Below are 25704 nucleotides of genomic sequence, written 5' to 3'. Positions count from 1 at the left end.
CTTTGAGTGAGGTGTGGGGTGAGCAGGGGGTTTAGCAGGGAAAGGTGAGGGTGAGATGCCTTTCCTTGTGCAGCACTGAGCCCTTGGAGGAGCCTGGATGCCTCTGGAAGTTGCTTCTCCAGATGTGGTTTCAGAGGACAAAGGCTTTGGTAGCAGTCCCAGGGAAAAATGTGCCCATTTCCTCCTGCATCCTTGCTGCTCCTGCACAGCTGTAGAGCTCACTCTCCCTTTAGGCTCAGCAGGAAAATGTGTTTGTGCAGCTGTGGCCTGGGAGACTTCTCCAAAATTTCTAAAAGAGCAACAGTTGTTTTGTTGGGCTGTTGAAGGAGTTCTCTCCCAGCTCCTCCCTGCCCAGCTCCCTACCCAGCTATGCCAGCAGTTGTACTGGCACAGTGCAGGGAGCAATTCCTGAGAAGTCCTTGTGGGAACAATAGTGAGAAGGAGACACAGGAAGAGTTTTCCTTGATTCTTCTGCTGAAGAATTCTGTCTCCTGAAATGACAGCTTTACTCCCCTCTGAAGGAGGGGAAGGTTTTCAATGCAGAGTTTTGTCTCTCCAGGCTGGTTTGTGTTGTCTGTGTTGCTATTCTGGAGAGAGTAAAAAGTGCAATTGTTCACTTTACTTCAGTTTTAGTTTTCCTTCCATTTAATTTGTAGACCTGCATTGCTGAATGAGGCTAAAAGGTCCTCTCTTAAATCTGCCTGAATTAAGCAGTCTATTTATCAGTTCATTTATTCTTTTATTTTCACTGATAAAGACATTGAGGCAAAGCAAACCAGATCCTGTGTGACTTGGGAGATCTTTGGTCTTGAGCCTTTGCGACATGAATGGCTTCTATAGTGAAATTGCCAGTCAGATTTGCACTTCATTCCTGCAGATGAAAGTGTTCTACAAGTTCTGAATACCCTCTTTCCCCTTCACCCAGGGTAGCTACTGAAGCCACATGATTGTTTTCTGTGGTTTAATGTTTTTGATTTAAATTAATTGATTTAAGCTGTATGTGGATATAATGAAGTTCCTGATATTTTATCATACATTACTTTTTGGTTACTCTTCAAAACCTATCAGAAAGCAACATCCCAAGGGGTTCCTAAAATCATCATAGCAACTCATCAAAACTTATGGGGAATTAAATGTTAGACATTTAACTCAGAAGGATTCACAAGAAATGATCTATTTTTGCCAGTGGGTAGAGGATGCTTCCCAATACACTTCAACTCAAGATCTCTAGTGAAAAATTGAAAGGTGTAATTATAATGGCACTGAGAAAGATCTGAGGTATTTTCCATGTCCTAGATATCTGAAGTAGCAGGGAACTTGTTAAATAATTTAAAAAATATTCTCAACACATGCTAACATATTACTTAACTGAATGGGAACAGATCCTTGCGAGAAAACTGCTGAGTAAATCTTAATTACAGGATGGGCTTAAAAACACTTGGATTGTGGAAACTAAAATAATCATACGACAGTGAAGTTAATTAGATCCACCTCCGCAGTTTGAAATTTCTTTTCAAGTAGCTGATCTGATTACAGTTGTAAGGAATCTGGAGCAGCAGAGGAAGTACAATGCTGATTATGTCTGAATAAATAACTTGAAAATCACAAAAATGATTAAAGCTTCTTTAAAATACCATGTGTTTTTAATTTCTGCTCTTGTTCTGTCTCTTCTCATCTCCTGCCATTCACAGACCTGATAGTAGTCTTCTCCTTTCTGTGTCTTTTGCATCCTTCTCTGCAGCACAGAAATTGTAGAGAACCCTCTTGTCCTTTAAAAGAAAAGGGAATTCAGTGACAGGAGCTGGAGTAGTTCTCTGTGTGTCAGGTTCCTAGTTTAAATCAAATTAAAATGCAGAGAAGTTCTTTGGAGGGTGAAGAAGTAAGAGCCTACAGCCCTGTTTATTTTAATGGATAAGAATGTGGTACAAAAGGCAATGGGAAAACAAGAAAAAGGCATTCACTGAATTTTCCAAGGTCTCCCCAGATACCTGAACTTGCCTGTGAAATAAAGCCTGCAGAGGCAGAGGTTCTGCAAGGGTAGTTTCATTTCTTCCATTAACATTTTTGTTAAAAGCTGCTCTCTAACATTAGGGATGCACTATTGGCTTGGGAGTGTCGTGCCAGAAGAGCTGACAGCCCCCAGCATGACTGTGGCCTTGGGGCTCCAGGATCCTTTTGGGATCCTTGCTTAGGTCTGACTCTCCACTGGCCTGGCTGCAGTGGAAGAGCTGCTTGTCTGTCTGTGCAGCTGTGGATAAAAAAAAAAAATGACCAGAAAATGGACACATCTATTATACACCATGAGCATCCCTTTGCATTGCAGGGGTTTCTTTTTTATTGTTAAGGATTAAAAAAAAAACCAAACAACCCAACCAAACAAAAAACCAAAGCAACAAACCTCCATTAAAATGTCATTTTCACTAAAATCCCTCAGTTACTGCCCAAGAACACGGGGGCCATGCAGGGCTGCTCACGGATGCTCTGCCTGTGTGCAGCAGCAGCACTGGGGTTTCCTTCAGGCCTTGTGTTCATCTGCCCCTATAAATCAAAATCCAAGCTGTCCCATGATCCACAGTGTCCCACGAGTAAATATCAGTGCCAGTGGCTGTTGGGAAACACGGTGATTTCTCTGTCCCTTGGAAAGAAATAGGGAGAAAGACAAAACTTCTCATTTTTTTCTTTGCAGACATGGGAGATTTCATGGACACAGACCAGAGAAAAACAGTGGCTGAAGGACAGGCTGCAGTTCTGAATTTCCCACACATCCTCAGCCATCCAAGGCCCCAAGTGACGTGGTTTAGAGATGGGCACAAGATTATACCAAGCAGCAGAATGTAAGTCAATTTAAAGCTCAAAATACACCCACCCTAAAATATGATTAATTATATTTGATAACACAGCTTACATTTTAAGTACACTAATTAAGGTTTAAAGAGAATAAAGTAGTTGTGTTCATACTAAGTTTGAGATAAATTACTATTTTAAGACCGTCTCTGAACTTCTAAAGCAGTTTGACAAAATAATTCATGTGGTTTTAATGGTCCTGGTGCAGCATAAGGGGCTGGATTTGCAGAATGTCTGCGCTTCCTTCACGCTACTCATTTCCATGATACATTTTGAGAAAGGAAATGTTCATCTCTCAATTACCTTTACTTGAGTGCACTAACTTAATGAATTCTGAGGCTTTTTTCTTTTAATATATGAATCTTTGGGGTTTTGTTGCAGAGTTATGCTTAGTACTATTTTCCTCACAATAAAATTCCAGATATTGTTTATTCTTTTCATTAATTTTTAGCCTACAATGACAGTTTTATTTCTTTTTTACTAATTAGCAGCTCACCCCTAATGACATAGTACTTGCACTTTGATTAGTTATTATCTCAAGGTGTGCTCATTTATCCTTTTCTGAAACAGTTATGAAGCCATCCCATGTTTTTATCTGCACAGTTTCATTCAGAGACTGAAGGGCTTGGCTGTAACATTAAAAAATGTGGATTAAATCTTGTCTCATTTATTAGAAAGCTGTTGAAATGCCAGGAATGTTGCTAGTTAGTTTTTAACTGTGCATTACATTTTCGTGTGTTCAAAGGGAGAGATGTGCTAGCAAGTGATGGTAATGGGATATTTCTGTGTTCCAGGGCTTCTGAGGCTTTAGAGTTCATATTAAAAAGGGAAAACTTCTCTTGAATTTGGATTTTGGTAATCTGTGCAGTATATTTTATTGCTGCTTATGTGCCTTTTTGAAACCTGAAAGCTGGTATTACAGTAGCTTTGAAACTGTTAAAATTAGTATTGCAGGGATGTGAAGAAACTGTGTAATAATTTATGAATAATTTAATAGTAATTTGATGAGAAACAGCTGGAAGATGAAACAATGGGTTCCTGGGCAATCTCTTGAAGAGAGCTAAGTGACAAATCCTGAGTTATTAACCATTAAGGATCTACTTCCTCCACTTCTGCCACATTACAAATTTTGTGTTGTTGATGCTGAGAATATGGCAATCAGAAATTTGCTGGTGGTGACAAGGCCTTGTTATCCTGGTGTCTGAGAGCTTCCTGGGACCCCTCCCAGGGGACAGAGCAGAGTGACCAAGGCAAGGCTGCAGTGCCTGAAAATGAGATTTGCCTGAGTTCTCTTACAGTTTAGGAAAGTTGCAAGTAGAGCTGTGTATGGCATGTATTTAATAATATAAAGATCCTGATTTTCACCTGCTGTTCTTTACTCTTGCCCTTACCCTGTTGGGATTGCTGGGGTAAAATCACCTGTAACTATGTGGTCGTGCTTACAAATGGGAGAACTGCAACACAGGCTGCAGCAGGGGTGAAATATGCCCCAAGCTTTCCATATGAATTCCATTTTCCTGGTCAGAAATTTTGTCTAAAAAGAACATTTGAGGACATTTGTCTGGCCTGTGTAGGAATCTGTGAGTGCTTCTGCAGTTGAAATACCCATGCTGGAAGTGTGAACCTTCTTGGAAGTTTGATAGATAGTGCAGAGTGAGTCTGGTAAGTTCAGCAAGTGACAGATTTATGGTACACATACCAATCATCAGAGCACTCTGTGTGCAGTAGGTCTCAAAATATTGAAAAAAACAGGGAGCATCCACTCACATCTTTCTGTCTGTTAAATTTGGAAAGTAAATATGGCAGCCCTATAAATATAGGGAAGCTGACATGTGGAGAGGATGCATATAAAACTGTGAGAAATGTAAAAATATCTTATGGGAGCTCTTTCTTACCTGTGGAGCAAGTTGTGCATTTCACTGTTTTTTGTGCACCAGGAGGTAGCAATTTCCCTGATCAGTTTAGCCAGTGATCCAGTTAGGCTGATGCATCAATCTCACTGGATCTCCTGCTAAACTGATCAGGGAAATTGATACAACCACCTTGTACGATGCTCTTTAATCTGATTAAAAGTACCTTCTATTGCTAAATCAATATAAAGCTTTTTTAATGCTCTTAAACAAGCTTACAATGATTTGGCTGAATCAATCAGCCATAATTTCATGTGTCAGCTGTAATAATGATTTCTAAGAGTGACATTGCTGTGGTGCACAAGGTGTGAGGACATAAACAGTGCCAAAAAGGGCGAGAACAGTGGTGGTTATGGTGAAATTCATTCAAATGGTTGATCAAGTTAACTCTTACTCATGCAAAAGCCTTAATTTACATGTACTTAACACTGCACCACTTTTATGCCATAAAAATAATCTTATGTTTGTGTGCACAGAGCTGCTCTGGCATGGATTCATCTCAATGATGTGGGAACAGAGTTGTCCTTAGGTGAGAGGTACAAAAGATCAAAAGTAACACTAATTCTGAGAATAAAAAATCAGAATTTCTTAAGATGTTTCAGGAACTGTCACTTAATTGGCTCTGCATAAGGTTTCCCTAGCAGGTTTAAGGTAGTAAATGCTGATGTATTTCTCCTTTAGTGTGTACCAGTATTTAGGACCCTTATGGGGAGGGGCTCTGCCAGCTATTCAGCATCTCTGGGCAGCCTGTGCCACGGCCTCACCACCCTCATCAGGAAAAATTTCTTCCCTACATCCACCCTCTTTTAGTTTAAAACTATTCCCTCTTGTCCTGTCACTGCGTGCCCTTGTCAGTTTTTCAGGATGGGGAGGAGAAAAGATTCAGTGGATAGCTTTGGTTTCACCTTTTTTAGGCAGGATGGTAAATCTTGCTCTGAGGGTGTGCATGGCTGTGACATTTTCTGGGAAAAAGTTTCCTTTGGGACCCAGGCAGTTTTTTTCAAACTGCATCCTCTATTTAATTTAACTGCTGGTGTTACTCGTAGTGGAATTTTGCAGCAAATAACCACATATTAGTACCTATTCTAATGGTGTTGGAATATTTTGTTAAAGCCTCCAGATAAAAAGAGGAATAGGATGACAAGTTGCTCTTAAATGAGTGGGCATGTAAAGTCAACAAATCCCTGTGTAATATAAAAATGTGAAGCAAATGGCCTGCACGTACTCCTGGGGTTGTTGTTATAGTTTGTGACTTAAGGCAACTAACAAATCTGCAGCAGAGTCAGTGGGACATGATGGTGTGTGTTTAAAAATTTAAGTCCTAAAAGTCACTGTCATCCTCCCCCCTCGCTTAGTGCAGTGTGGGTGTACATTCATTTTGGTTTTTGTGCATTCTCTGTCACCAAAGCCTTAGCCTGGTATTTTTAAGAGGTGTTTCCAGAATAGAAAGAAGCTCTGTACATGCTTGAAAAGTATGAAGTGGAGAATTGGAGAGGAAGACCAAAAGATCAAGAACAAGAGAAAATGAGCAAGGAGAAGATTTAGGGTTTGAGCTGTTTGTTATTATTCTACATTCCCCAAGAAGTTCTAGAAGAGACTTCACATTGCACCCAGACAGATTCATTTCCAAATACACCAGCAGAGAAATGTGGAGTTTCAGCTGCACTGTTATCCAGGGTCTTGACTGATGGGATGATTTTGCCTGTTTCCCTGCACATCTTACCAAAACCAGCAACTCTCTAAAGGTGACTGCATCAAAAGAAATTGCTGCTCTGGGATGTCAAGTATTCAGCTTGCCTTGCCTGGCTGTACTTCATCAGGCTTAAAAGCAAAGCACATTTAACTTTCTTTACACGAGCACAAACAGTACCTTGGAGAGGCACAAAGGACAGTAGCACCATCAAGGTCTGCAATTGCCTTTCACTTGTGGCATTGAGGAATTAAATTCTTAGTACTCTTAGAGGATTTTTTACCTTTCTCTAAGTGAAGCACTTTTCAGAGAAAAGGTTCATTCCAGCCATCAATTCATTTAACTCACTTTCTTTAAGAGGAATACTTCTATGCAGACATTATTACTGTCTTCATTAACTTCCTTACAGTGAAACTGCTCTTCCCCATGTAAGCTGCAGTTAGATGAATATTAACTCATGTCTTTTGATAGTGGAATTATGTCCGACACAAAACCGGAGAGTTCATTTTTTGGTGTATAAAGGCACTTCTGGGGTGTCCCTTTCAGCAGGATGGACATTTAGTCACTTAATTAACTCCTGAGGAACCAAAAGAGTTCACAGATGCACTTCAACCCACTAGGCAGGGAGGCTGTATTGCATTGCCTTTAGGTACACATGGGTTAAAATCTGTGTTTTGCACTCAGAACAATTCATTTTTGGATGTATTTGGTCATTATTAACTCTTAGAGACTGAAGCTGCTGGCAGATTGTGGAAATGAAAATACATTAAGCACAAGCAACTGTCTCATATGACTTGCTGTGGTTTTGAACGCTCACAAAATCTTGCAAATAAGCAAAGCTGGTGCAAATTTATTAGACATTTGTCAAAGTAAAATTGTAAACATATTAATGGCATCCTCAAAAAAAAAGTAGCTGTAGCTAAGTAGGCTTTAAAAGATGAGAAAAATTAAAGTATCTAGGAATAATACATCAAATTTGGGGCTGATAATAGCATTAGCTTAGGTTTTGCTTTGATGATAGCAGATGACTTAATGTGCCATGTACATATTTTTCACTTTAAAACAAACACCACTTCATTTTTCTATGAGAAGTTCTAGTGGCACAGTGCATTCCTCTGCAAATACAAGCCTGTCATACAACTTAAGCTAGTTGCACATAATTACTTTTCACATACACTGGATAATACTTTCATTAAGATTGTGATGATTATCATTACTGAACAATAAATTCAGAGACTGTCAACTGTGCAATGTATTACCTAAGCAATAATTTAAAAAATAAAAATTTGCAGATCTCTTGTCTGCTGAAATTATGGAATGACACCTCTCAGCAGTAAGAGATGTGAAAAACCCCTGTAATATTGGGTTTATCTGTATGTACCTTTCCCAGGCTCCGCATTACAGTCAGTACCTGAAAAAGAAAAATATTTGGTAGAATTAGATTATTCCCTTAAAATAAAATCCATCACCACCCTTGAATTAATTTATTTAACCAAACTTCTGCATTGAGTAAGTTCAGTTTGGAGGAACAGGCAGTGCCAGGAATCATCTTCCATCGAGTTTCACTGTTATCCCCAAGGCCTGGATGGATATGAAGGACTGTAGGGAAATCTCCCATCATCTCTCAGAGTGCTCAGTTTGAGGAGTCCTGGCGCTGTCAGGGGCTGTGTGAGCATTGTTGTCTGTCAGGGGCTGCTGTGGGTACCACCGTGTGCTGTGCTCAGCAGAGGGAAACAGCAACACCCCAGGGGACGCAAATCCCAGGATTATTTCCCAAAGCTGTTTGACTCGTCTAGATCCAACCTCACTGCTTTCCTCTCTGCTCATAATTTGTTTGCTGCAGGTTTTAAACATATGTTTCAGAAATTAATTTATTCAGACCTCTCAACTTGTCAGGTGAAACTCTGTGTGTTGGTTTGACGAGGGGGAGGAAGACTGAGGTGGAACCTGGGGACCGTGGGATGCTGAGTGCAGAGGGGGTGGGAGCAACGCAGCCCCTTGGAGGTGGGAGAGGGACAGCAGAAAGAAAACATTGCTGCCAAGGAAAATGCCCTTTAGCAAGGCTCATTTGGAAGGGGATTCTTCCCAGGAGAGGCACTTGGGCTGATGAGATGAGAGGCACATTTTGGGATTTGATCAGTATGTTTCATTACAGATTTGGACCACAAAGCACAGAGGGTTTTGTAATATATATTTTTTACGTAAGCCAGGGGAAGTTGCTGCCATTACGGTAGCACTGTAAAATCCATATTTTTTTGCTAGAAAAAAGTGGATGCTTGGAACTAACACTGTATTTTAATGGGCCTCAGCTGCTCACAGTATCTTTCAGGACAATCTTCAGCAGCTGTAGATTTCAATAAAACTTCAAAGATCACTGTCTAAAAGGAAAATCTGATTGTTGGATATTGTTTTTCCTTTGATGATCACATATAAAGAACAAAATAATTTTATGTGCTCCTACCCTTATTAATCATAGGTTTGGAATTTGTAAAATAAAGACAATGGAAGTGTCACTAGAAGGAAACCTTTTTTGCTCTAAGTGTGATTTACTTATCACAGCTTGCAGTAGAAATTGATTTATGAATTTGTTGCTTTCTGGGGACAAATGTACTTTCAGAGAGAAAATATGGACTGTGAAAGAAGTGTTAATAGCATTACTTTTTGAAAGTGAACTATGTACTATTTTTTAAAAACCATCCTCAATCTAGAGGTGGGTAAATATGAAGACTCACTGTCATTGTATTCTGAGGCTCACTTTTTGCATCTGCTGCATTTTCTAATGAGAGCTAAAGATGCTATTAGGGACAAATCATGAATATAATCCTTTAATAACTAATGTGCTTTTGTGGAAAACCATTTCTCTGTCAATCTTTGAACTACTCTGCCTACAAATGGAAATATTTTAATATGCAGCCAAGATAAGACTATTTAAAAGTGTCGCAGTCATTCTTAAGAGCAAACATGCAAAAGAAAACTATTGCTTTATGCTTAAAAAGTGGCAATTGTTCACAAATCCCCAGGAACAGTTTATCTCCTGTGGCCCCTCACATATCTCTGCTTTTATGGAAATAGATGCAAAATGCTTGTGACTGATCAAATATAGCAAAAGGTAATGTCTAATGTTTACCAATCAACTTTTATTAATCAAAACTGACTGAAGTAAAATGTGTCTGTCTGCACTTCTGACTCTGTACTACAAAGGATTGTTAATTTTTTTTCTATGCAGGAAAGGACAAATTCTGTCTTGCCTTATGATTCCAGTGGATTTTTATGTGATGTGGAAAGGTGCTAAGACATATAAGTTTGTAACTTTAAGATACAGGTTTATGTGGAATACTTTAAAAGCCTTTCATTTTGGCAGATTTACTTTTATAGTGAAAACTGCTGTGTGATTCCGGAAACAAAAAAAAACCCCAAAACCACAGAACCTGGCACTCTGGGGATGTATTGTGGCTTTTGTGGTTGATTTGCATCAAGTCTGTTTCGTTAACAGGATTCAACTTGAATTTAAAGAATTTGCTACATGGGGGCAAATGTGGAGCAGTTTTACATTAATTAGTGCTGCAGAGAGAGGCAGGAGCTGGCAGCCTGTGCCTTGTCCCAGGTGCCCAGAGTGGTGAGTGGAGCTGCTTTGTGCTTGGCCTTCACCAAACAGGTTCCAAATGAATTTAAATACATTGCAAATGTGTTGCGTGGGTCAGTCTGATAGGTGTGAGTGGAGGCATTTTTGGCTCTGGTGAAACTTTGCAGAGGCATCTTGCAGTTAGAAATGAGAAAACAGTCAAATTCTGCCAAAATTTATATGAAATCTATTTCTCTGCTGCTTGTTAGTGCTACCTTTTATTTCTTAATACACACCAGTGGCTATTTTTATGTATTACACAAATCCCTTGTTTTACATGAAAGGACCAACTCTAGACACAGACAAGCAAGGCACCTGATTATTGGGGTGAGCACAGCCACCACTTGCTCAGCTTCCCTCTCTTTGCTTTCCTCTCTAAATTCCTGCCACTTGAGTGGGGAAAGAGTGGAATAAATCAACCTGCTTTTCATCATAGCAGGGGCAAAGGGAAAGGCTAAGGAGTGGAAATGCTGGAGGAGATCTTTTCCTTCCCTCACCTCTCAGGAGTGTCAATGGCCCGGGAGCGTGGCCCTCACTCTTTAGTTTCTTCCCCAAAAAATCTTGCTGAGCTTCTCAACCCAAACTCCCAGCAACCCCCCCTGTACTGCCACTGATCCATCCCAGACCTGTGTCCCCCCTAGAACTCCCCTCCAGTCTCTGGAAAACTGAATGTTGCCATCATTTTATTTCTGTTTGTTGTGGCTTATTTGTAGAATGAGGACCTAATGTGTCATTGAGAAATAACACAGGTGAACAAATATCCAGCAATTTCTAGCTTGAATGTGCCTGGCTCCTTGAATTCTCAGAACTGAGGTCTAAAGGAGACCTTATTTAGGAAAAGCACTTGAAAGCATTGCATCTGAGGGCTGTTCAACCACGTTTTGTATTTTTTTCTAAAACCTCAAAGCCTATTCACTTTATAAAATAGGGTTTTGCTAGATTTTACTCAATGATTTTTCAAGAAACTGCATTTGCTGTTGTCATTCAGCAACCACCACCATTTGCAAGAATTTAACAACTCTGCTGCTGCCTGCCAGCTGCCATGTGTTCCTTCCCTGCTCCCTGCATAAAACCTCCTCACTGCAAGAGGACTGCAATACTTTCATAGTAATCACTAGTTCAAATCACTGATTATTTTAAAACATCAAATCTCATTTTTGGCAATCCATCATCTGTTTCCATGGGAACTGAAACTGGCCTCAGCAGCCTCAAGAAGCAGAGTTTATTGGGATACTTACATGTTTCAATGGCTGTTGTTAGACAGCTGCATTTTCTGTTTACCCAACAGATATTGCAGCAACAACCTCATAATACACTTCTAAAATTCTATGTACATTTAATTTTAATGCATTTATGTCTTTATTCATATTTTTCACAACTTAGCAGAAATGTTATGATGGAGGAGAGGGAAATGTCAGTAATTTCCATCATATGCAGTCAATATTGGTTGTTTCCATCAAGTGTCTTTACTATTATTTTAACTAGGGCTGTGACAAAAAAGAACAGAAAAATGCCCTGCCCTGAGGGGACTAAAAATAGGTGGAGGCTCCCACTTTTCAGGTGCAGTATTGTCCCTTGGTAGTCTTATCCCAGAGTTTCTGCTTTCCAAAGTCTGATTTCCTCCACACTTTTTGCCCCAGAATAACCATTTCCCCAAGCTTGCAGCTCATCTTTCTGCTCCAGAGCTCAGATTCTCCTAATTCTTGCTGTTTCACCACCATTTATAGACCCCATTGGTTAAATCAGCCAGGAGTAGCAGTGTGAATCTGAAAACGCTGTTTTGCTGTAGATTTGTGTGGAGTATTTCAGTATCAAAGAGAGTAACTGGGCAACTAATTGAATACAGTATTGATATGAATATGTATCAGCTTTATTTCTTTTCTTCCAACTGCTTTAGACTGGAAATCATTATTCTGGAGTTTGATATTATTTTGGTTCAGAAGTGAGGCAGCCATTTAAGACAAATCTCAAATCTTGAAAAGCTGCTTTCCTATCAGACCTTACATCAAACAAACAACCCTCACCCTCTCCCATCTTCTAGTACAGTTCTTACCAACACAGGGGGAAGTTGGCTTACAAGGAAGCATTTTGGGGCAAAATCAATCCTATTTACTAATAAACATGCTGAAACTAAACTGATTTGTCTTGCAAAACAGGGGGAGAGAGGGGACTGTTAGAGTCTCCATCGAGTGCTGAGGTACAAGGGGAGAAATGCTGATTTTCCCAGGCTCCCAAATAATCTCTAAGGAATTTCCACTAACATGAAGCATCTCATGAAGCTACTGCAGAATATGGCAAAACCACTGCCTATCTCTGCCAGCTACTAAAGCCCTGGATTTTGGTTAAGTTCAGATAAATTAACTGTTCTTTAATAAAGTGACTCTGTTCCCTGATTTGTGGGGTGACCCCACAATAAAAGAATTCGGAATTCTGCTGCAATTCTTGTGAGTCTTTGTATCTTTGGTTGTGTCCCTTGCCACAAACTCTTTCTATCCCAAATCTAACCTGGAAGGAGGTTCATGGAAGTGCCTTGAAAATTCTCAGTTCTTGTTTCTTTCTGTGCTTTCACAGGGCTGATCTCAGATCATGTAATCACTGGTGCAGTATTTACCACAAAACCCACTTTCTAAACAAAATATCTGCCCTCACATCTTTGTGTCAGGGTATTTATCAATAATTTATTCATGTTTAGCATAATTATGAGCAATTCAAGCTATATTTTCACACAGATGGATTTTTCTGCACTCATATGTAGTTAAAAACCTGTGCAAGGGGGATGATAAATAACTGGTAAGAAATGGCTGAGGGTGCACAGCAAGAGGGTGAGAGCAGAGAATATTGTGCAGCTGCTTTGCTGGGATTTAGATCTGGTACTGACTACACCCAACTCTTGTTTTAATGGCATTATTTGAAGAGTAAATTAATTGATTTTAAAGAATTTTTGATTTATTTTAGAAGAAGCAATGAAAATACCTTGAGGAAATCCTGTAAACAGGTCTTTATTGTATGTTGGTGATTGAAATATTCTAACACAAGAAATAAACTAATATGTCACTCATCATTTTATTAAAACAGGGAGTTGGCAAAACTTTCTTGTTTCAGAGAAATAAAGAGAAGTGTTGCTTTAATATTAGAATGCCTGATAGCTTCTAATCCATAGCTGTCAGTGCTAATTTCACTAAATAAAAGACTTCATGGTGCTGAAGGTTCACTAATCAAGATTCATAAAGGTACAATTCCAGTTGTCATGCTCTTGTCTCTTTGGGAAGCCACTTTTATTCATGAAAAAATTCCTGGGTAGAAAAAAAACTTCCGAGCATAAAGCAGAAATTTGGGTGTGTAAAATACACTTTGCTTTTCCTCATGAAACCTTTAAGGTGATGCTGGATGGATAAGGGATCTGGACATCATGCCTGAATTTTTGAATTATTTCAGCAAAATTATTTTATCAGTCTGAAAATTTCTGATTGATGATCAGCTTTCAGAGTTCTCTTTTCCTTGCTGGGAGGTTTCTGTCAGTGAATTGTGGGGTGTCTGAGTGCTGTCAGTTCCTCTGAAACCTGATGTGCCCCATGGGATATTCACTTAATCTGCTCTAACACGTCCTGTGACTGTTAGGTGTGAATTTTATTCATTTCTGCAGAAAAATACTCATTTTCATCAAATGCAGCACATTTTTGCTCGTTTGATAGGTTTGTTTGAGATGGCACAGATGGATTGCTCTACACCAAGAGCAAAGACAACTCATTCTGTTGGTGCACTTTGGTTTTTCTGTGAGGGTAAAGAGCACCTGCACCAAGTAAAACAGTCAAAGAGCACAGCAACAGATCCGAGGTACCCAGCCAGCTGCCAGGTGATTTCCTAAGAATTTCAACTTTTTCATTTCCTAATACTTCATTTACACCTCTGAAATAACATAGTGATAAAACCTCCCTTTGTATCACATTAAAGTGCTTTCCCTGCAGTTTTTACTCACATGCAGATCTTATAAAAAAAATCCATTGGGTCGTTCCTCAGATGCAAATGTTGAATCTCTTTTTTTATTAAATTGCAAAAAGGATTTACCAGAATTATGAAAAGGACTCTGGGATTGTGCTTTATAAATGCTAATATAAAATTTAGTATTTTAATAAGTTTTTTAAATTTACATCCTTGAGTTCATTGAGGGAGCTTTGAAGGTGCACCCTCTCCCTTTGACATTTGCTTTCTGTTCCAACAGTTCCTGCTCCTTTAATAGAGTCACACTTAAGAAGTTCTTTGTGCTTCAATCTTTTAACCATTACAGAGGATCACAGAAGATCTGGCTGCCCTCTGATTCACATCAGAATTGTCCTGAGCCATTTTGGTGTGTGAATGGCTCCTCTTAACTCTTCCAAATCGAGCACAGGGTCTGCATCATGAATGACAGAAGGAGATTATCTGGGGTTTGGGTTTTGGTTTGTTTGGGGTGTTTTACCATGAGTTGTACCAGTGATGTGTTCAGTGGATTTACATAAATGTTCATTTGTGTGTTTGCACTGAAGCTTTGGAATATTGCAGCTCCTGGAAGGTTTTCAAATCAAATGCTCTGGGTGCAGGTAACCACCTCTTTTTCCTTTGGATCATTCTGCGTTGCCGTGCACACTTATCTTTCTGAAAGCTGAAATAATGGTAAAGGTAATGAAATCTCATGCTTCAGGGCATATCCTAATGCCTACAAATCTATTTCACATTTTGTGAGATTAATTAGTTAATATGTGTACAGCATTTAGAACATAATTAATTTTAAATTTACGCCAAGTATTGCTACAGACTGATCATCTGTGGAACTCAAGAGTTAATTTCTTCTGTTATACACTGTGGAAATGAAGAACAGCATTAACTTTTTACATCATCTGTGTTTGTTACTGACAGATCATTTGTCCCACAAGGGTAATATCTGCTACATTTAGTTTGTTTAAAGAACAACTAATCCTGGTTAGCTGGATCATAAGATCACAGCTGCCTGATGAACTCTGGGAGGCACTCTGGATGCTTTGGATTCACACTTCATCCTCACACTGGAAACCCTCACAGTGCAGAACTAGGGCTGCTTTTTCTTGCAAGGGTGGTCTTCTATCCATGAAAGGATCAGAAGTGGCTTGAAATGGATGCTGCAAAATTTCCAGAGCCTGGAAAGGAGGGTTTGTATTGGGAAGATGAGAAGTGAAGCTGGAATATATTCATGTAGTAGAAGAGTGGATGTTCACAGACAGAATTTTGAATAGTCCTGCTAGAGTGGGGGGAGGAAACCAAACCCAACCAGTCTTCCCTCTGTGCTCCTTCAGTGGAAAAAAGGTTCTTCTCAATGAACAGAGTAAATAAAAACAAATAATAAAAAAAGGCTTTCAGAAACTTGTTCAGGGATAATAACCTTGACTGAAATTAGGGGAAGGGCTGGACTGTTTTCACTGATCATTTTAGTTTTTCCTCCTCAGAAGGTGCACATAACTTAGCTTTGTTACTCAATCTGTATGGATTTGCACTAGAAAAAAAAAGACATGAATATAAGATTTTCACCCCATACTATTTTCAATTAGTAAAATAGCTTAGAATGAGATTTGTAATTGGCATCAAGTGGAAGTATGTTGAAACAAGCATTTCTCTACAAAGCTTATTTTCACGGAGCCCGAAATGGTTGATACTTGCATTGCATGTTGTGCTTGTTTGTTTTATGATTTTTCCTGGAACTATGTTTGCTGTCATTTGCAAACAAGAGAGATCAGTCTGTTATTTACTGAGGCTGAGTAAATCACAGAGTATTATCCAGTTAGGAGACAGTACACAGAGTAAGCAGATCAGGAAAATGTATTTCAATGCCAGCTTCATTAAGTCGATAATCATCTCAATATATTCTCTTACAATTTCAACAATTAGTAGCCATAGTTTTCTTCTCGTGATTATCTTTAATCAGTGGCACAAAAAAATCCCCGAGAAGAATTCCATGGTAATTCGAAGCTTCCAGAGAAATGTTCTCAATGTGTGGAGCGTTGCAGCAAGCAGAGTCACAGGACCCAAATTTTCTGGTTGGTTCTGTATTCTGAGGAGAGGAATTCATCCCAGGTGCTATAACAGCAGCTCACCTCTGAGGAAACACCTTCATTTCTGTCAGAAACCATATGTTCCTTCAGAAAATAGGCTTGTTGCCAGATACCAGAACAGCAGGACATGGCCACATGCAGAGAGCTGTGGTGGCCACGTTAGGGTGCTGTCAGGGTTTAGCATTCTGTGGCTGCTTCTGTTCCCTGGCAGGATTATGGAGAACTGCTCTGCTCTTGAAAAGCACTGGGTGTGTTCTTAGCTTTGCTCACACAATAACTTTTGTGCTGGGGTTTCAATTTTAGCTTCTGCTGGTTTAGCCTAAGTTTCTGACGGTTTTGTTTTTTCACAAAATTTCTTCAGAGTCTTCAGTAATAGGTTAAAACAAATCCATAAATTTATTTACAGAATATGCGAGTAAACAGTGCCATAGAGAAATCACCATGGAAGAAATACCCCTCTCTTGGAGTTCCCCTGAAGTGAGAGACAGTGAGAAAAACCTGGAGCTGGCTCTCTGCTCTGCCTGTCTCCTCCACAGCCCCTGTAAATGCCTGTGGACGTGGCCATTCCCTGGCCTGACCCAGCCTGTGGTCACAGGGCTGCTCGAGTCACTTTAGGGACTGGCTGTACTGGGAATCCCACCCTGAGTGTGTCCAAAATCCATGTGCTAACACCAGCTCTGCATCTAACAGAGCTTTGCAGTTGCAATGTTCAACATCTTGCATTTTGAGGAATCTGGATATTTAGAATGACGACATTTGTTCCAGAAGCAAAATTCAACAATCCAAAATTTCCTATTCATTTCATTGCGGTCTACAGATGAAGAAGAACCTGCTATTTCCCTTTATTTTTCATAGAGGGTCTCATAATTGAAGAAAATATTTTCAAAGGTGTCCAGAGTTGCACATACACATTAGGCTGGCTTGAATAGAGTAGCTGGATTCTTGATATGAGTCTTCAGTGAGGAATGAAGCTCCATGAACATCTTTTGTTCATTCAATGTAGCTACTCGAGGTATATTATTATTTTTAGTTGACTTACAGATTTTAAATAAATGTTTAGGTGAGATAGAGTGTTACAGTATGTTTTGTAACGTGCCATAAAATTTGCTGGGAATCATCTGAATTGATCACACCCGGAATGAAATGCACTGATAGAGCGTTTCCATGGTGATTTCTTGTTTTTCTGATCAAGTCTTTTAATTCTCTCTCTCTAATATGTTAGACAGGTTGTTCTCGCTGGAAGCCCATGGACTGCAAGAAGCTTTGGTATTTTCCTGTGCTCCCTGCTGCTTTGTGTATTCTGTCACTGGCATAGTCACTTAATTATCTGACAGGCAATAACTGCTCTCGGAGGGAGTAAAAACAACTGTTGAATTTGTTTCTAAATTATATCATATTGCTCTGTTCAAAACATCTTCTAAATAAATGTTGAGGGTGGAACTATTGATGTGGTTCTTAAACTTTAAGTTTCAGTTAGTTCAGATCATTTTAAATAGTCCTTCAGCAAGAATAAATCAGTTTTTATGACTTATAACTTTCAATTACCATCTTCGGAGGGAATAACAGCACATTTCAAGGAGCTGTAAAGTACAACAACAAGGAAGTGCTGCTGTTCCATTTGTGCAGGCTCTGAGCTCCTGTGGAACTTGGCAGTTTTTTGTGAGGAAGCACATCCTAGAGGGATCCTCGAGTGTGTCAGTCTTAGGTGCGGCTTTGATCTCACATTTGAGCTCTCACCTGGGGAGCTTCCTGACGAACCTTGGGGGGGGATGGATGATGCTTGACCTACTTTGCTGTGCTTCAGCTGTTCCATAGAAATGGTCTGAGAATCTCAAGCTGTTGCAGCCGTCATTGATGTGCCACTGAATTGCCTGGAAAGAGGTTTCCTCTCTACAAATTGCCAACTGGTGGCTCTGATGGAGAAATTTCAGGCTTAACTAATAGCTGACTCTATTGCAAGGTGTTGAGCAGTGCAAAAGCTTTAAATTGTAGCAAATTTGAGCTAAATAAGGTGTGGACTTATTGTTAGGTCTTATTTAGATGTAAGGGTTCTGCATTTAGAAAAAAAGCACTATGGAGTTAGATAGATGGTTAAGGAGAACCCACGTAATGGTGTGGAATAAATAGAAGCCTTACCTGCTAATTGATTTTAGATGTGTTAAAAGACCCAGCTGATGGGTTCTTAGCTGAAAATGCTGGGTTTTAACCAATCTTTCAGAGCCTGATAAAACCCAAAGGCTTATGTGACTGCTAGAATCCCAGTCCTTACAGAAACAAAAAGAATGACTAATGGCAATCTCATTAGGGGCCATCACTCCTGGGCAGAGGAGCTGAGTGGCTCTGTTGGCACTGCAGCAGCAAAAAACGGTAAATGCATCCTACTTTAATTCCTTAGTGTCGTTTGCTGATTTCTTTCTGCCTGAGCTCTGGTTTTGTGTATGCGGATTCAGCCAAGATAGACTTCGGAAATAACAGAAAAACTGGGGTAATTCTTCTCTCCTCCTTTTCTGACTCTCTTGCCTGATGTTGGCACTTGCTTGAACAGCTGCTGTTGGGCACAGAGAACGTGTTGCTGTCACTGTGGGTTTTTTTCTGCTGGCCCAGGGTTGTACCAGGTAAGTTACCACCCTCTAAATCTCCCTTGGTCCAGCTCTACCTTGATGGGTGCCAGGACAAAAAACACAGAAAACAATACCCGTGCTCATTCTGGCTCTTTAGGCAGCTTTTTGTCTGACCAATTACTCAACATGACTCTTGAAACTGTTTTACTGGATTCATTATTTCTACTCTTGCTTTACTGAAGCAGAAATGAGGAAGCAACTGTTTGAAAATCTTGTCTGAAATGTTTGGCTTTAAAACCTTTCTGAAGCATCTGTTTCTTGTTTGCATTCTCTGGCCTCCTCTGTAGCATTCAACACATAGGAAACTATTTGCTTTTCTGCTATGATAATGCTACATCCTATGATCTAAGGATTTTTTTTTTTTTTTAATAAAGCCTTTGCATCTTTTTTTTGCACTGACACAAAGGCAGATCAATGAAACCTATGAAAAAGTTGCTAAATTGGCAAATACAACATTAATTCCAGGGTAGCTGTGTTATAGACTGACCTGATGTTTTTCCATTTAAACTTAAGAAAGAAATTAGTATAAGTAGAAATAAGATGTGCAAAGGGTAATATTTTCTCAGGTGAAATCTCATTTGGATTGTCAGGCATAGAAATTTAGTTAAGACAATATTGTCCTCTAAAGCAACTTCAATGAAATGATACAGAATCCAAAAAACAAAAGTCTTGAACAGTAGAAATATGAAGAATTTTATAGTACCAAATACATTCTTTTTTCCTTCCTTCACAGTTTCTGCCTTTCTTTCCCTTTTTATCTCTCACTTGCAATACATGGATTGCAAGATTTCATCATTTGCTGCATAAATCAGCATTTTACATTTTGTAGATGATTTTCAGAAATTTGCTGGCTTAGATAATGGAATTCAAATTATGTTGCCCTGCTGCTCCGGGATCTGAGTTGCTATTCTAAGGCATCCAGTGCTCTGCACTTCTGGCCCCTGATGATGTTGTTTGCACAACCCCAGAAATTACAGCATTTTGACCCTTTCTGAATGATGAGTTGGGAACCTCGGGATGTATTTCAGATAATTCTGTAAACTACTACCTGAAATAAATAAATAGATGATATAAATCCCATTTCCCCACATGCCTCAGGAATTTCCCACATCAGTTGTGTTTCCTGCATTGGGACCCTACAAGGCAAAAAGGGACCAGTTCTCCACCTCTGCATGTTTGCTGTAATTGCCCTTGAAGTACAGATTATGGGAGGGAAGTTTTCTACATGAACTTGGATCATACAGCAGAAAAAAACTGACGAAAAATATGTGTAAAAGGATATAGGGGAACCAGTCATTTTACTCTGAATTTTCAGATGAGGGACTTCCACTGAACACCAGCTTCCAACTCACTGTCTCACTGCTCAGTGAAATCCAGAATAATTGCACTATAATAGTATTCAATTAACACAAGTTACATTTCTCTGACTGCTACTAACTTGGAATCTCCATTTACAGATTGTCCTAACTTGATAATAATGTCTGTCTTTTATGGTGCCTAATTGCCTTTTAGAAGGGATAGCTTAGGTTTTCCACTAGAACAGAAGAAATGCCCTATTAGCTCAGACTCATGGTCCATTCAGCCAAACGTTCTGTCCTGCCACCAGGAAAATGAGGCGCTCCTCAACGAGTTGTTGTCCCTTGTTCTCCTCCAGCACACAGAATTTTTATGTTAGGAATGCTGGAGGGTTAATTCCTGCCCAGTTCTTTTAGTATCTGCTTACAAACTTGCTGTCCATGAGTTTGTCTAATCCTCCTTTGAGCCTGCTGATGTTGTCAGCCTCCATACATTTACCTTGTTTTTTTTCTTTTCTGCCATTAAAAATTATTAAAATTATAATTCAGCTTTATGTGATCATAAATTTGATTTCTTTAGAACAGATCACATGAGGATTATTGCAAAAAAACAAAAGGATTTTCTGTACCTTGGGCACTGACAAAGCAGGAAAGAAATCCAGGCTTGGCCAGCAATTTAATGATATAGAGGCGGCACTTTCTCTGGTAGTGGAAGAGTGTTTGATTCCAGGAGTTCAGAGTGGCAAAAAAAGAAAGTAAAAACTTCTTGTAGGAACTTTCAGGGTTATCATTGGACTCTGTAAACTTTCAGAAAGATTCAGAAAGAGGGCAATATATGCTTCTCTTATTTCTCTTATTTCTTACATCCTTGCTTCTGGGCTGTTCCACAAAGGACTAAGTTAGGAAAGGTTCCCTGGGTGTTACACTGCTGGTGTCTCCTAACAGATACAGCTGTGCATTAGTGATGTGGGAATTTTTATACCTGGATATTTTATACCTGAAATAAATTGTCCCTTCATCACTAAAACCCAGCCTTTTCTCAGGGTTAGGATTCACCCATCCCTGTACAGATGTTCCTGATAGAGCTACTTACACACCGTGGCTTTTGCTGATACAGAAATGCCTTGAAATCTCTAAGCAAATTTATTGACTTGACAAAAATTGTGAGCCTGTGCTGACAGAACTCTTTTATTCCACTGTACATGGGCTGAAGCATTTCCCAATCTGCCCTCTGATCACTGCTGTGAGCTGATTAGGGTTTAATGTGTTGTGAAGTCACTTTCCTTGGGAGGGGGATGAGCTGTGCATCAATCTGTAGCAATAACTCATGGATCATCAAAAGAGGCGCTGAGCAGCCATGTTTAGCATGGGATATTTTCCTGGGTTAAAACACAGTTCATCAACTTCTTCTTCTCTTGAAGAGATTTCAAACTTTAGCAGTTCCCTGGGTTATTTGAAGGTCAGACCTTGAAATCTCCTTCCTCAGTCAGGGACAAGCAGATGGAAAATAAAACTAAACAACGTGGCATTTTTCTTTGGAGGAATTTACGTGTAAAACTGCATCAAAACCAGCCTGCCCAGCAGGTTGGGGAGGGGATTCTGCCCCTCTGCTCTGCTCAGGTGAGACCTCACCTTCAGAGCTGCCTCCAGCCCTGGGATGCCAGAACAGGAAGGATGTGGAGCTGCTGGAGAGAGTCCAGAGGAGGCCACAAAGATGGTCCAAGGACAGGGAGCATCCAGCCTGGAGAAGAGAAGTCTCCAAGGAGAACTTAGAGCCCCTTCCAGTGCCTAAAGGGGCTCCAAGAGAGCTGGAGAGGGACTTTGGACAAGGGCCTGGAGTGCCATGAGAAAGGTGAATGGCTTCCCACTGCCAGAGGGCAGGGTTTGATGGATACTGGGGGAGAAATTCTTCCCTGTGAGGGTGGGGAGGCCCTGGCACAGGTTGCCCAGAGAAGCTGTGGCTGCCCCTGGATCGCTAGAAGTGTCCAAGGCCAGGTTGGACAGGGCTTGGAGCAACCTGGGATAGTGGAAGGTGTCCCTGCCCATGGCACAGGGTGGGACTGGATGATCCTTAAAGTCTCTTTCAACCCAAACCATTTTGGGATTCTGTGAATACTTCCATGCCTGATGATTATTTTCTATGCTAAATAGCAAAGACATCTAAGATATTATTAGGTAAAAAATTCTGGGCAATGTTACATTTACCACTTTCTTCAGGAGGAAGCCTTTTGGACAGTGTGACTGAATTACAGTTTCTTTAAAAACACAGCTTGTAGCTGTTATTAAGTGTCTGAAATTACAGCAGTCAAAATCCAATTTCATAAAACATCAAATGGAGTCTGCCTTAGAGTGCACTTACACCATGCTAAGGAAGGGAATGGAATGAACTCTAATTTTTCCATTTTTTCTTCCCAGCCAGAATGTTACAATAAAGCATATTTGCAAAATCTCATACAGAAAAATTCCATAGCATGTGCTCACATGACGTGTGACTCCAGTGAGTGTCAGTTCTTGTTCCTGCAGGAGGAGGCTTCACCCAAGCAGTGAAGATAGAAAAGGGTTTGATTACCAAATCCCACTATGAAAAAGGCTTTAGATCCAGAAGACACTTAGCAAAAAGAATGTACATTGATCAACATCTGGAGACAAATAGGGTCGTGCAGGAGGATGTTAGCTGCAAAATAAAAGCAAAGAGGATAATAAATGCAGATTATAAATAAACAATAAGATTAGAGAAGACATTTCAGCTGTAAGCTCTTCTTAGGGCTATGAGCAAATATATTCGTTTTTTTCCACTGCCTGAAGACGGTCTCATAGCCCAAGTGTCATCTCCTATTTGGCTTTCTTTCCTAGTGCAAATTAACCCTTCATTCAGTGTTTTTACGCTCTGCACTGACGTTGAAAATTACATGAAATCATTCTGTTTTTAATTTCAGCAACCCTCTCTCAGTAGCTTTCTGAACAGTCTTAAGTAGTTAATGACTTCAGAGATAAATGGATTGGCTTACACCATTCATTTACAAATGTAGTCAAGATCAGTAAGATGTACAGCAGGATATAATTACCATCAGTGGCAAATGTGTTCATTGTGTAGCTTTGGTTAAGCCCCAGAGCAAGATTTTTTTTGACAAATTTGTTTAGAATGAAATATCTTGAACAACTTTACTGCTGCCATTCTCCAAATCTCTAATATCTTGTGAGTCCTTTCCATTATCTGGGTAAAATTATTCTTCTATTGAAACAAGGAGTAATTGTATGATGAAATGGAAAGAAATCACAGATTTTTTTCAAAAAAGTAGCATTTCCAGGGAATTTTGGTGTTATCAGGGGATTTTATATTTGTATACTTTCTACTTTTTGCTTTCTCATGGAATAAACCAATCAATATCCCAGGAGATTTTTCTTGGTTTGTGAGTAGAACGTAAGAACTGCTTGTGAAAAGCTTTATAACCTCTTTCCTAGTGAAGGATCACTAAAGAGGTTTCCTCTGCTGACTGACATGCCTGGGAATGTGTTTTTTAAGCTCCACAAGAGTGTCATGGCTGTGATAAGGAACAGGAGTGGGTCATTTGCTGTGGTTGCAGAGAGACACCGATGCTCCCTCTGTTGAAGGGCATTGATTTTCCCATTTTGTCTTGCATCATAAGTAGACATTGAGAAAAAGTACCACTCAGTGATTGTTTGCATGGCAAAGCAGAGTTGAGATGCTTTTCATTTAAACAGGAATCTTGTTGCTGCATTGATTTTATCTGACTGCTGTTTGTTCCTGTGCACAGATCTAATGTATAATCAGAATCGTTAAACAGGGAACACAGCAAATCGCATCAGGCCTTGTTTTACAGTGGCAGGAAGGATAAGGTCACTATTTAAAACTGTAACATAAAATTTGGCTTTAATTTGTCCAAATAGGCATTGAAAATGTGAACAGTGTGGTGACCAGGAGATGAAGATTCTGAGATATCGTCACATTTTTTCCACTTAAATGCCAACTGTAGATTTCTACGCCTTCTCTTCATGTCAAAAATGTCTGTTAAATTAGGAAGACTTTTCATCTAAATACTTTAATCATTGTAAGTGTTTGCATTATAGTCAGATTCATGCTCAAATTGTCACACAGAGTTATACTGCTGAGGGAAAACAGAACTTCAAATAAAATTTTGTAGCCATTTGCCATCTCAACCAATTCTTCATGGTTTTCATTTTACTCTCCTGGGAAGAATTTTCACTTATTAAATAACATGTTCTTTCTGTTGCACCAAAAATACTGGATCTTCCTTCGTTGAAAGCAGAATTATCCCTGCTCAGGAATCTGGAGAGTATCTAGCCAGTACAAATGTGATAAGTGCACTAAATTAATTGTCATTCAGTGCCTTCTAATACAGAGAAGTCCTTGAAGGAGACTGTCACAGGAATAAAGGAATAAAGAACTGAAAGTAAGCAACCACTTAAGAGATATCAGAGATGTATTTCTCATCCAGTTAAAAAGATGAAAACCTCTTTGCAAGGCTTCATTGGCTTTTAAGGAGAAAAGCCCAGAATTAGAATGAAAGATGATGTGCTAAGAAGACTTAAAGAAGTGGAAAATATTGAAAAGTGCAGCAAAAAATACTAGGATTAATTGCCAGTGCTGATAATTATTTTTTTAGTTGTCTTCACGTTTTTTCCAACCTTATTATATAAATACTTACTACTTCCTTATTCATTCTTACATGTCTCAGCTTTCCTTTACCTTCCACATTTTTTCTCTTCATCTTTCCATCCATCATTTCTTCAGTCCATCTTTCCCTGCCCATTTTGAAGTCACAATCCATAAATTGGCCTTTCTTTCAGGAGGCCTTTCCGTGCATTAGGTCATACTTGCAGTAACCAGCGCAGGAGAAGTGGCAAAGGCCCAGCTCGCCTGGGAGTTCCCTGGTCTATTTTTGTTTTGCCACAGACCTTTCTAGAGATTTTTTGGTTTCCTGAGCTGCTTTTTTTCCCCCCAGCTAAGTCAAAAGAGGAACAGAGTATCTTTGTAAGACTTGTCATCGTGGTGCTACCTGAGTAGTGATGTTCCAGCCTTCCTGTCAGACACCCCAGTTCCCCCAGAAGTGCTTTTCATCTGTGGGTTTGTGTCCTTCAGAGTGTGCCCTGAGTTGATCCGAAGCAGATGAGGAGCTGTGGGCTCTGTGCAGCCTTTATCAACTTGCTCTCTGGAATGTGAGCTTCTGTGTTGAACAAAAAGGCAAAAACCCAGTCTCTCTTTTTCCTGAAGCTTCTCTTCCCTTCTCGTGTCGTTCAGCTTCTCGCTGATGCTGGAGCTCCCTGTGAGCCAGGCACAGAGGCCTCTCAGGATGCTGCAGGTGAGGAAAGGCTCAAGATAATTTGTGCAGCCAGAGGTGCAGGACAGACCTCGAGAAAATCCCCTCAAGAGCTGTTGGCTTAACCTCACTTCACACTGCAGATGGTTTAACATTGACATAATCAAGGGCTGCTGGACTTCCAGTGGCTTCTTTGGCTCCCTTAGGATATCCTGTTCCATGACCTGTTTTGACTTTCATCTCTTACTGGCTCCCAAGCAGGCTCAGCAGTGCCCAGTGCTCTGCTCCTCTCTTTGTCCCCATCCCAGATCCAACAACACTTCTGCTTCAGTGCTCTCTGGCTTTGGAGAAGTTCACTGGAAA

At 39.9% G+C, this 25704-nt stretch overlaps 1 protein-coding gene across 2 annotated transcripts in view; it reads left to right on the top strand.

Moving 5' to 3' along the window:
• Positions 1–25704, top strand: part of SDK1 (sidekick cell adhesion molecule 1) — a 387842-nt gene that overhangs the window by 115080 nt on the left and 247058 nt on the right. For both annotated transcript variants that reach the window (XM_069030219.1, XM_069030218.1), the window contains exon 5: positions 2687–2834. In XM_069030219.1, coding sequence (XP_068886320.1) covers positions 2687–2834 — 148 coding nt within the window. The remainder of the gene's footprint in view (positions 1–2686; positions 2835–25704) is intronic.

This window comes from Aphelocoma coerulescens, chromosome 14 (genome assembly GCF_041296385.1).
Source record: "Aphelocoma coerulescens isolate FSJ_1873_10779 chromosome 14, UR_Acoe_1.0, whole genome shotgun sequence".
NCBI lineage: Eukaryota > Metazoa > Chordata > Aves > Passeriformes > Corvidae > Aphelocoma > Aphelocoma coerulescens.
This window is presented reverse-complemented; position numbering and strand designations above follow the sequence as displayed.